Raw genomic sequence first — 12083 nt, forward strand, 5'->3', positions numbered from 1 at the left:
TTTATCTCTTTCCCTCTTCTCCTGACCCCGAGTTACTGGACCTGACAGAAACTGTGAGCATGGTATATCAGAATATATATTCCAGAGAGGTTTCCAAGCCGAAATCCATCGGTTTACAGCTGTTGGATGTAAAGGTTGGAACTTGCAGGGCTCATTGTGCTTGGGCTGTGTTTGAAAACATTCCTGCATCAGGACTGTGTTAGGTACCAGTCAAGGCTTCGTGAAGTATAGAGGGTTTGTCCTGGAACATTAAGATTCATCAATGAAAATAAAATAATGAGAATATTGCACAAAGCCTTTCTTTTATGATTCTTACAGACTGTACAGCTGCCATTGAATTAGGCAATTTCTGCGCTCTAAATGCCCTCATTGTTCAGACCGGTGCTGTTTAGTTTCACGTAGGCGTTATGAATAGTTAGCATTTGGAGTGATTTTAACAGTGAGCAAAGCCACAGTTTGAAGTCTTTTTCTGCACGTAGAAATGTTTTGCCAGGTGTCGACTTTAGCTGTCCCACTTTGCTTGGTGTTAAAGACACGTGTGGGCAGAAACAGTTAAATGGTTTGTTATTCCCTCCACACACAGCCTGTATGCCATAAAGAGCACTGCTTGGACCCCTCAGGCATACCATTATGGTATATACCTCTTTACCTTTCGTCGTACTCCACACAGGGCAGACCTGTTAGTGGCAAACACTTAACTACCTTGCAGTGATGTTACTCTGACTTGTCCCCAGCTATCCTGTCCCCAGACAGTGGTTCTTCTGCGGTGGTGATGTTGCTGGTTCTGAAAACTGCACAAGTTTGCCTGATGTGGGCGTTTCACCTTTGGATGTTTAGTGTGAATGTATTCGGCGTTCCTTTGCATGCTATATGCTGTAAGTGGTGCCTAAATAGCATGTCATGTTGTTGTTTGGTTTTTTTTCTAGAACCATACTTTGTCCAGGCAGTGGACTATGGCAATTACATTTACTTCTTCTTCCGGGAGATAGCAGTGGAGTACAACAGCATGGGGAAGGTAAGGGCAAAACATTGCCTTGAATGACTTTGTCAGATTCAGGAGGAGGAAAACATGTGCTATTCTTGGACCAATGCTGTTAGGAGTGACCTTGAAATGAGAACCATAAATCATGATGACAAGGTCATCATTTTGAGAAGATTCCTATCGCTCAAGCCAAAAGGTTGGCTGGAGTGAAACATTGCACTGTCTTGAAAGGAAGCAGGGTGGTTTCTTACGGTGATGGCTTATGCTGGAATCTCTTTTCTCAAATCCTAAAAAGCACAAGGCAAATGTAGTTAGTTCAGCGTAATAGGTGATTGTTAAAAATGGATTCAAAACAAGGAGATATTTTTCTTTAAGAAATCTGAATTGGAGTGCTGAGTAAACAGGGGCAGGAATTTTGTGCTCTGCCGTTCTGGAAAGAATAATTAAACACTTTCTGTGTTCTTGCTAATTTCACAATACAATAGCTTTCTGACTAAGCAGTCAGAAAAGCTGACCAAGGTCACAAAGGTGGAGGGCAGGAATAAAAGCCCAGCAAGATTTGCATAGTTTTTAAGTGCTGAAAACACAAGAGTCAGAGCAGGCAGCGTGGGTTGGAGGGATTGTGAATATAAAATGTGCTTTTGTTTGGGGAAATAGAAAGCTAAGCAGTCTGTATGGAAATGAGTTTTATATGGGTTGAGAACAGATCTCCTGAAGGATTTATGGCTGTATAGTAAATGCCACAGCCTTATCTTTTATAGCACACTGTTCCAAAGCTGAATTTTTCTCTGTTTCTTATTTGTCACAGATTATGGAAACATGGGATTAAATTAAGCACCTTGCTGTGTTATTCCAACTCTTTTAAAAGCAGAATTCCAAGAAAGTCTTTCAGTTCAAACGAACATTTCATTTTCTCCATTATTTTTGCTCTACTCCTTCCAGGTAGTTTTCCCAAGGGTGGCTCAGGTTTGCAAAAATGACATGGGAGGATCTCAGAGAGTGCTGGAAAAACAGTGGACTTCCTTTCTCAAGGCTCGTTTGAACTGCTCAGTTCCTGGCGATTCACACTTCTACTTTAACATACTGCAGGCAGTTACAGATGTTATCCATTTCAACGGCCGGGATGTTGTTTTAGCAACCTTCTCCACTCCATATAATAGGTAATAGGCGCAATAACCTTTTACCTTCTGTTTCCTTTATGTTTTGCTTTTCACTGCAGTTTCTTTTTACTTTATGAAGGTAGAAGAAGTGATTGCTCATACAATGTAATTATTGTGTACCACAGGCCTACTGGTAGTTTGTGTTTCGTTTTAAGACACGCTGGTATTGCTTACTGCATTTTGTATCTCATAATTTAGAGCAGCTTTCGGCCATTTGCTATCTGGACACGTTCCTTGGGTGGACTTTTCTTTACATGGAAGTAATTCAGACTGACCCCCAAGAAGTTTTGCAGCATGTGACTTGCAGAATGTTACTCCATAGAGAAAATACAATTTATTTATTTTTCTCACAGAGGAAGGACTGGATCTGTCCTGTTTACATCTAAACCCCCAAGAACCACTTTAGAACTCCTCCCCTTTATTTCATGCATCCCTACTGACTCTTGCATTTTCTCCTCGGAGAACCAAGATCCTAAGCTGTCCCGCTCGCTGGGGAGGAGGGTTCCCAGAACACCTGTATTTCATTGTTCGCAAGGTTTTCCAAAAGCATCTGTTCATCTGGAAAGAATTTATTACCACTATGCATTATAACATGTTTCTCCAGAAGTTATTAGAAGAGTAACTGTATCTAATTATTGAGGTCTCCCAGAGAAGTTAAAAAAATAGTAGCATTCTAATTAAAAAATATATTGCTGTTTCACAGAGTAACGTTTGAGCTGAAAGGGGAACTTTATTGCTGAAATTCATCTGGCTTTGCTGTACACTCGCCACCTCTTGTCAAAGCCTGAGCTCAGTGAGGTCATGCACAGAACTGACTTCAAATGAGAATAAGCCCAGGCCTGTAATGTATAATCGCTGCTTTTGACATTGAAACGATAAGAACTGCAATGGAATAATTATGCCACCAATGGCGAATACAGGCTTAAATTAAGATGATCCCTTTTTATGCAAACTGGCTTAATGAAAACAAGTGAACAAACAGATTCAGCATCAGAAAATAGTTTGTATCTTGAGTTTATCTCAAAATTGAGATTGTCCTCCCACTCTGCTAGAATTTCCTGTGGTGTCATGAATAATAGTTTTCCTTAAACCCTGTGTTTTAAAATCTAAGTACTTGGTGTTAAAATCAAGGTACTATTTATAGGCCCCAGTTTTTGCCAGACATTGAAGAGGACAGGAAGACGCATAGGTTTGGAGACACCTCATTAACAGACCTACCTCTGACGTGGACGCATCTCTCTCATTCCTCCTCCACTGAGGAAAAGCTGCAACACATATCTTTGATCTCGGGAACAAAGCTTCCTCCTAGAGTGTGCTGGAAGGAGTTCCCCAGTCTAGCCTGAGGTCGCTCAGGGTAGGAGCTGGTGATGGGTTTTAGTCCAGTGGTTGGGAGATGGCTTGGCTGTGACCCACAGTACTCCATCCTTACGGCTTTGTCACACTGTGGACCCACAAACCCCCATCCTTAAGAGTAAAAGTTGTAGCAGTCTTCTTACCGCAGCGATCCCTCCATCACTGTGTAGATATGTGCTGAGCACAGTTCTCAGCACTTTTAGATCTGTATAGTGCACCGCAAGATTTTAGGGTTGTTTTTTCTTTGGGGATTAATTCAGCAAAGTGCAAAATCTTCTACCTGGAGTGGGTCTTGAGGTGTCTTTTAGGGTGAGGTCCTGTGTATGGACAAATATACCCTTGACCCAACTCTTACAACAACATACGTATGGCTGCCTCCATTTAAAACTCTTGCTGTCTAGTATCACATTAATATAGAGCTTTGAAGTTTCCTTCCAAGTAAAAACACAATCTGTGGAGATAAAAGTAAGACTAATACTGTCTCCCTACTTCTTGTTTCCTTCAGTAATAAGCATTTTGAAACCTTTTAATATTCAAGCAGTTATTTTTCTATCAATTTATAGACCTTTATGAGTTTAGTTTTATTCTCTGTTAACAGTATTATAGTTCCTACACTTTTCTTCGGTGTATAATAACCTACTAGCTAAAAGCCAGATTGAAAGCCTCAGCCAGCTGGGTTCATGCTATTTACCTGATAAAATCAAGCGGTGAAAGTCAGACACTAATACAGTAGTTCATGTGTAAAAAAAATGAAAGGCGGATAAATGAATAATTCACACTTCCAAGTGACTGACCATGGGAAACCCCTAAGCCTTTCAGAAAGTATGTAGGTAAGGATATAATTACGTTTAGACAATGCTATCGTGCAGTTGCATGCAAATAATCAAAACGTTGAGATTTACAACTTTATAATCTAAAAATAAAATTGAATTTGCTTCTACAAGCTCGTTACACCTCATTGAGTTAAGCAAATTCCTGAGCATAGTTAACTCCTTTCCGTTGGGAAAATGTGGTGGAGATCAGGCTGTGGGAGGATAGAGTAATAATGTCGAAATGCCAGGTCAATGGCACATTGCAGCATGCTCCCAGTTTGATCAGCACCAACTTCTGAACTGTCTGCAGTGTATTTCTGAGGCACGACAGGGACTGTGAGAATTAATACCAAGAGCTGTTGTGACTTACAAGAACTTAAATTTCCAAATAATGGGCTCTGAATGAGACTGGCTATTACTCCTCGTTCATCACCAGTGGTACCCAGAGTTTCCCAGATTCTTTCCCTTCTTCAAGATGATAGCAATTATTTCTTTCTATAGAGGCTTTTGAAACAAATTGTGCTGGCAGGAGCTGTCTGCTGATTGGTATATTGCAGGCTTTTCCACAGCACTGGCTTTTCCTGTCAATGCTCAGAGGTTACAGAGTTCAGGATTGGGTAGCCTGTGACAGGAAGACTTCTATACAGCATGTTTTTCACTCAATATTTTATGCATAACTGCAGAATGAGTAACAATTTCTGGGAAATGTCACTTTGCAGCATCCCTGGCTCTGCAGTCTGTGCCTATGACATGCTTGACATCGCCAATGTATTTACTGGGAGGTTCAAAGAACAAAAGTCCCCAGACTCCACATGGACACCAGTTCCTGACGAACGAGTGCCCAAGCCCAGGTATGTTTCATGTGTAGTGATACTGTTCTGTTTCTGCATGCAGAACAGAGGGTTTTGGTAATTTGAGCAGCCTTGCAGAGTGCAGATACAATTGAAGATACATGTTTTAACAGTAAAATAGAAGTTGAGTTGCGTTTGGATATAAGGTATGCAAGTGAGAATTTTTCCACTTTGACAAGATTTGTGTAACATAAATCAGGTCAGCGTCAGATTCACTTGGTCAGAATAATTTATCACTTAAAGAGTCGTGTGAGTTACATACCTGTTGCAAATTGGTTCGGTAATGGATATATCTCATTACAAAGCCTGCACCAGTTCCTGTTCTGCAGTTAACATGCAATTTATGTGCCACAGAGGATGTATCATATGGAGAAAAAAACAGAATTCCATTAAAGTGGAGATTCAGTTTACCTCATACCTCCTATGAGTTGTTTTCCCTGCTTCCACTTCGCTCCTGTTTGCGTGGCTCCTCGATTACGCTGTCTTTGTATTTCGTGGAAGCACCCATTTCATAGAAGTTGCTGTTGACAGCCACTTGTTAATTCATTTACGCCAGTGGCATTTTGCTCTGAGAATATGATATGAATGTAGATAAAGAAAATTCATTTATCTCAGTCAAGCTTTACCACTTTAATGTATATTTTTCATTGCTTGTGATCTTACATAACGTAAAAGAAAAACACATCTGAAGCTCCGCAGTGGCAACTGAGCTTCTGCCTAAACCCAAATTTGGCCCATCATGTTTTAGAGTTGCCGAGTATAGTATTCCTGTGCTGTCTTTATTCTGAAGTTGTCACTCAAGAGAAGAGACTGGAGGTGACTGGAAAATCTGGTAAAATCCGTGTCTGTTTTTGCTCTGAGCCTTAGTAAGGCACCTGCTAGCACTGTTGGTGGATTTTCTCCTCATTTTTGCTGTGTTTCAACAACTTGTTGACATGATGGGCTGCCTTGGTAGTGCAAGGCTGCACAAGGGCTCCAAGGTCCTTTGTTTGCAACTTGCTCAGATAGAGAGTTTTGGCAGGAAAGGGGAAAAGGAGAATAAGGGATCTCCTCTTTCCGCGGGAAGGAAGAAGAGAAAGTTGCACTATGAGTTTGCGGGATGAGCCAATAGCAGGCTGACAGTTACAATGAAGATGGGGTAATACTGCTCCCTCTAAGGCAGCAGGAGATAACGTGAACTGAACTGGTGAACACTGTTTCATGTAACATTTGGTCATCAATCTGCTTAATAGAAATAACCATTACTTCTAACTTATGTTGCAAATGCATGAGAGGCACAAGACACCTTTGAAATAAGTTCATTTTTATTTGGATATCTCAGTATGGTGCAAAAACATTAGTGCTCCTACTGATCGTAACATTTCTCAGAAACATACCAGAGCCTTTCAGGGCCTTTGCTTTCCTTTTTGGCCAGAGTGCACAGCAGGGTTTACTCAGTTCTATGTTTACTCAATTAAACCAGTTTTGAGATTAAAGCAGGATTAATCCAATCACATGATTAGGATTTAGGAGGAAATAGACCTCCAGTTTAGATATACAGTAACTCTAGTGCCACAGTGCCAGAAAGCGTAGGCTGCTCCCTAGAGTTCTCTGGGAATGTCACCTCATGAATCAGTGCCCTTGCAAGAAACTAGGAGACCAGTGGTTCCTTGGTTTCTCTTTCTCTCCTTCTATTGCTAATTCCATATGCAGTTACAAGACAAATGAAATATTTTGGATACAGAGAGGCAGAGCACAGCATCTCTGCGTGTAGTGTTCACTGAACAGCTGTGTGGGACCAGACTCATTGACCCAGGTAGTCCCTTCCAGTCTTATGCTGCCTTCCTACATAACATTTAGTTACCTAGGTTTTGAATATTTATCTAAATTTGAGCGATGGATATGATAGGACCAGCGCTATATTTTGTTTGCTTTACTGCATTGATATCAGTGGCTCTACCCATGTCAGGGCAGATGAAAAATGGACGCTGCAGCACGTTTACGAGTGGGTGGTCCATCTTTCATCTTCCCATCTCACAGTGGCTTAAAGTCTTGAAGAATCATAATGCTCTAGGAAATGGGGTCAAATGGACCTTTTGTTGGAGAAAATAACCCATAAAATATTAATAACAGGCAAAGCATTTTGCTGCTTCCCGTGTAGCAATGACCCATCCAGGCAGGAAAGTTAAGTTACCTCTGAGGAGCAGGGTAGATTTTAGGAACAGGTTGAGCAGATTTGCATTTAAGTTGTCGAAGAATGATTAGATAACATTTCAGTAAAAGTCCTCAATGTGGTGTCATATTTAAATCATCTCATCCAAATTGGAAGAAGGGTAAAACCAATGTTTACATGTATGACTGCTGGGTTGTCTTCTCCAGTAGTCCTCTTTCTATCAGACAGGACTGAAAGCAGCATTCTTTCACACATGCTAAAAAAATCAACTTCCTTCTGTGTGTTAGGAACTACTTTTATTCCATGAAAGAACAGTCAACTAGACAAGTTACAGATCAGAAAGCACCTGTGCCAGTGGGCAGCACCAAGCCAAATGCACACATGCAGTGATTATGTTCCATGTGAGTGGATGAACTACGAACTGTGTGTGTCATAGCCCTGCTGAAGAAAAGTCTTTGTGCTTTTAGGTGATGTGTTAAGTCCTTTGAGTGAAGGATAGAGCAAGATTTTAGGCTTACCCTGAGGGGCTGAACAGGTTCCGCCAGACTTCTCAATCCTCCATTTAAACCCTTGTAATGCACATCAGATTTCACTGAGGGCCTCATTAGAAAAGGAGATTTGCACTAGGCACCAAATAAGTGTTCCGGCTTTACCCTCTTGTTTTATTTAGGCCCGGTTGCTGTGCTGGCTCTACATCATTAGAAAAATATGTAACCTCCAACGAGTTCCCAGATGATACTCTGAACTTCATCAAAACACATCCACTGATGGACGAGGCTGTACCTTCCATTGTCAATCGACCCTGGTTCCTGAGAACGATGGTCAGGTATGTAGCTCCAAGTGGGCTCTTGTCCTCATCATAGCTGTCAATTTGTGCTAATAGTCTTGCTCAGAATACTCTCAAACTCTGTAAACATCCTTGGTATGCTGGGCATGAATTCAGCTAGGAATGATGGCAGCGCTGAGCAGATGCTGCAGAACTCCCTGAGCAGCTTTCAAGATAGGAAAAAACTTCAGTCCTTTCCAACCACGCTATGCTGAAACCGGATCTCAGAGGAAATGCCGTGCAGGGAAGGTTGACCCGCCTGTTGGCTTATGGGTCGGTGTTTGAGACAGCTCTGTAGAAAACTTTGGGCAAGGATCAGTAGACAGCCCAGGGATATGTACACAGGATACAAACATGTCTGCCAGGATATGTTCACAGGATATGGAGATGTCTGTCGGGATGTGTACTGCTATGTTTTAATGTTTACAGAAGTGTACAGGCAGAAGTAATCACATAATCTGTATCTTTTCTATGGCAACAAGAGAAAAATAATAATGAAGAGATTTGAACAAAGACTCGTAAATCAGCAAGCCTCAAATACACCATCCCCTTCTTATCAAAATATGTTCCCACTCTCTGCTGTGGTCACTACCCTCTGGTCGTGAACAGAATAATGTGACTAACTTCTGCCATATTTTCCTTTCTTCCTCTGTACAAGGGTAGAGTTTTGTGCAAGACAGTGTTTAACTCTGGAAGGGTCTGACTACTGTATCTTCTGCCAGGTTTTTATGTCAGGTTCTGTACTTCCAACCAAAGACAAGAGCCGGAAGATCTGCAGAGTTCTTTCCTTTGATCGCCAGTACCAGATAACTGGTACCAAATTACTAGTTCTCATTTTCAATAAATTGTGTCATCACAAGGTTCAGTGTCATCTCAGCACTGAACTTGCTTATTGGTGGTTGTGTGATTATTTTTAGTGAGGTAAAATGGTGTTTAGCATCTCACTGTTGCACTGGCACAGCTTTTCCTGCCAAAAAGAAGTTGTATATATATCATTTATCATTACTGCTGCTTTTAATGTGACAGAGCTTGACATTAAAAAAAAAAAAAATTACTGTGCTGATTTTCTTTCCCTGCCTGAAGGATTCACCAGGCTAGTACTTTGCTTTTGGTTGGAAGGATAATTCCTAAATGGCCTCAGACTCTTAGCACCCCTGCAGCTTTCTGCAAACACTTCTGCTCACTATTGGATATATGGACGTGCAGTCCAACACACAAAAATTCCCCACCATTTGAGGAGCCAAACTGGTACGGTCTGTGTTGACTTATAGGGTTATTCAGCTAGGAAAAGTGCTTAAATATGTTACATGGTTGCTAGAAGGTTACCACGCAGTCATCTGAAGTGGAAAAAGTGAGAAAATAAATGGCAATCTAATCCCGAGTGATGCAAAATGCTGTATTGTTATTCTAGATACCGCCTGACCAAAATTGCCGTGGACTCTGCTGCTGGGCCGTATCAGAACTACACTGTGGTTTTCTTGGGATCAGAGAAGGGAATAATCCTGAAGTTCTTGGCAAGGACAGGAAACAGTGGTTTCCTAAATGACAGCCTTTTCCTGGAGGAGATGAACATTTACAATCCTGAAAAGTGTGTATCTGATTCTTTGTACTCATGTATGGGTGACTTTGAACTTCCAATTTCCCAGAGTAGGTCGTTCCTCGAAAAGGGAAGTGGTTAGAGAAGCCAAGTTTTTTGAGTAATTTTAAATTGTTTGGGGAGGGGATGTCTGCTTATCAGTCTCTACATTGGAATAAGATATTTTTTATTTAGTATGTGTAGAAAATAGACCATCCTATGCAGCATTTGATGGATAATTAAAAGTGAAATTCTGCAAAGGAAGATTAATTCACTAATCCTATAAAAAAAAATCCTGATTCTTCTCCAAATAACTCAACAACCAGCAAGCTGCTCTCCAAGGGAAATTTCCTGCATTTCAGCCTTCCTCAAATATGCCTAAGGGGGCTTTGAAGTGGGCCATAATCATGCAGAAATTTCAGCTACTTTGAGTGCTCAAGAAGAATAAACACAAAAAAATGAAGGGCCCTCAGAAAGCTTGTCTGGTGTGCTGTCGCTCTCCACTTCTTATTCCCCTGTCCCATGCATTTTTAATATTCTCTTGTATGTTTATCAGTGGTTTTAGTGGCTATTGTATATTCTTTTTCCTTGGCTTGTTCAATTCTACTTTTCTCAGGGTTTTTTGTGGGAGGATTTGTGTTTGTTTGGTTTTTTTTTTCAGCTTGAGGAATCATTAAGTTTTCATCTGGTTTCCCAGCAGAACTCATTTATAACTTTTCTCACTTTTTTTCAAATCAGGTGCAGCTACGACGGCGTGGAGGACAAGCGGATTGTGGGCATGCAGCTTGACAAGCCCAGCAGTGCTCTGTACGTCGCCTTCTCCACCTGTGTCATCAAGGTCCCCTTGGGACGTTGCGAGCGTCACAGCAAATGCAAAAAGTACGTGTTTTCTGGTGGCTGTCAGAAGCCCGTGCACCAGGCGTGGGGAAAACGGGAGCACTCATGAATGCCACCTTGTGCTCTTCTTTCTCGAGGGCCTGCATAGCATCCAGGGACCCCTACTGCGGATGGGTGAAGGAGAGCGGGGCATGCACGCAGCTGGTCCTTGGCTCCAAGTGAGTAAGGGCTCTGGCTGGACAGGCCGTGAAGCTCTGGCGGTGGCGCCGGGCGGTCTTGGGCAGAGCAATGTGAAACAAGGGGCTCTTAGGGAAGGAAAAATGTGGGAAATGTTTGTTTTCTACCTTATTTGCATTCACCTCTGAAATGTCTCACAAATTTTTTTGATGTGAACTCTCAGCTGATTGGTAACTGCTGAAGGAGGAGGAAGAAGAAAATGAAAGAGCTGTACTAAGGTCCGCGTGTTATTGAAAGGAGGGAACTGGATGGGTATGTCTGGACCAGCCCACACTGGAGCCATCACAGCTGATTAAAGAGGCAATAGAATCCAAATTAAATTACTGAAGCAATTTGTCCACTGAAAACAAAACCAGTCCTTCTAATTTACTGTGCATTACTAAGAGGAATCACAGAGCACAGTAAGAGCTTATAGCAGATTCAGAGAAGTGCTGGATCTCCCCTTGCTTAACAGTAGAATTTAATTATTTTATAATAATGAAAGTCTGTGAAGGTTTTAAATGTGGTTACTAAAGCCTCCTTGCAGGGAACAGGCCCACTTCAGAGCTCTCATTTCATGGCCACATCTGACACACCTCATGCTTGCCCACTCTGAGGTACTTCGTCAAGGTAGTGGTGGAAGTGTAGCACAAACATCACACAACCTTGATAGCCCATAGCCAGCCCCACTTAAGCCTGCTTCTATAGAGGTCTTCAGTATATATGGATAAGTTACCGTCCCTGAGCTTTTGTCTTGTTCTTAAATTGCTATTTCAATTCAAATTGTTTTGTCCCCTGGGGATGCTATAGCTATATCTGTCTGTATATGCTTTACTATGAGAGTGTGGACTGTTCCTGACTGGACGTTTGGTAGAATAACGTTAAAGTCCACCTGTGTCCTTACCAGGTTTTCTCAGCAATCCCAAAGTGCTTGAGTCATTTCAGACTTCCATGGCAAGTTTTAGGGTACTTTTGTACCTTACTCTTAAAAGTAGCTTCCATGTTTATCAATAGATCCATCGAGACAGAGGCAGCACAGCTTGCAGTGGTGCAGTCCAGAGACAAGCAAGGCAGGTCACTCTCCGTTCAGCACATAGCACTTAGGAAGGGGGTCCAGATCAGCTGTGAAGATGTCTGGTGAGCTTCTAAAATAGCCATCTCTGCCAAGGAAGCAGAGATGTTAGATGCCCTCCTGGAGTAGGTGACAGTTGAGCAAGGGTTTTATGAACATGGAGGTGGGAATGAAGTGCTTGCAAGGTGCTTGCATGATTATGCTTCAAGGGCAGGATCCTAACTAACATAGACAAGCGCTTGTGTT

The 12083-nt window shown here is 41.8% G+C and overlaps 1 protein-coding gene across 7 annotated transcripts in view; it reads left to right on the plus strand.

Moving 5' to 3' along the window:
- Positions 1–12083, plus strand: part of SEMA6A (semaphorin 6A) — a 118380-nt gene that overhangs the window by 67982 nt on the left and 38315 nt on the right. For all 7 annotated transcript variants that reach the window (XM_074569486.1, XM_074569488.1, XM_074569490.1 and 4 more), the window contains exons 9-15: positions 927–1015; positions 1925–2142; positions 5027–5158; positions 7981–8136; positions 9548–9724; positions 10451–10591; positions 10687–10767. In XM_074569486.1, coding sequence (XP_074425587.1) covers positions 927–1015; positions 1925–2142; positions 5027–5158; positions 7981–8136; positions 9548–9724; positions 10451–10591; positions 10687–10767 — 994 coding nt within the window. The remainder of the gene's footprint in view (positions 1–926; positions 1016–1924; positions 2143–5026; positions 5159–7980; positions 8137–9547; positions 9725–10450; positions 10592–10686; positions 10768–12083) is intronic.

This window comes from Larus michahellis, chromosome Z, assembly GCF_964199755.1.
Source record: "Larus michahellis chromosome Z, bLarMic1.1, whole genome shotgun sequence".
Lineage (NCBI taxonomy): Eukaryota > Metazoa > Chordata > Aves > Charadriiformes > Laridae > Larus > Larus michahellis.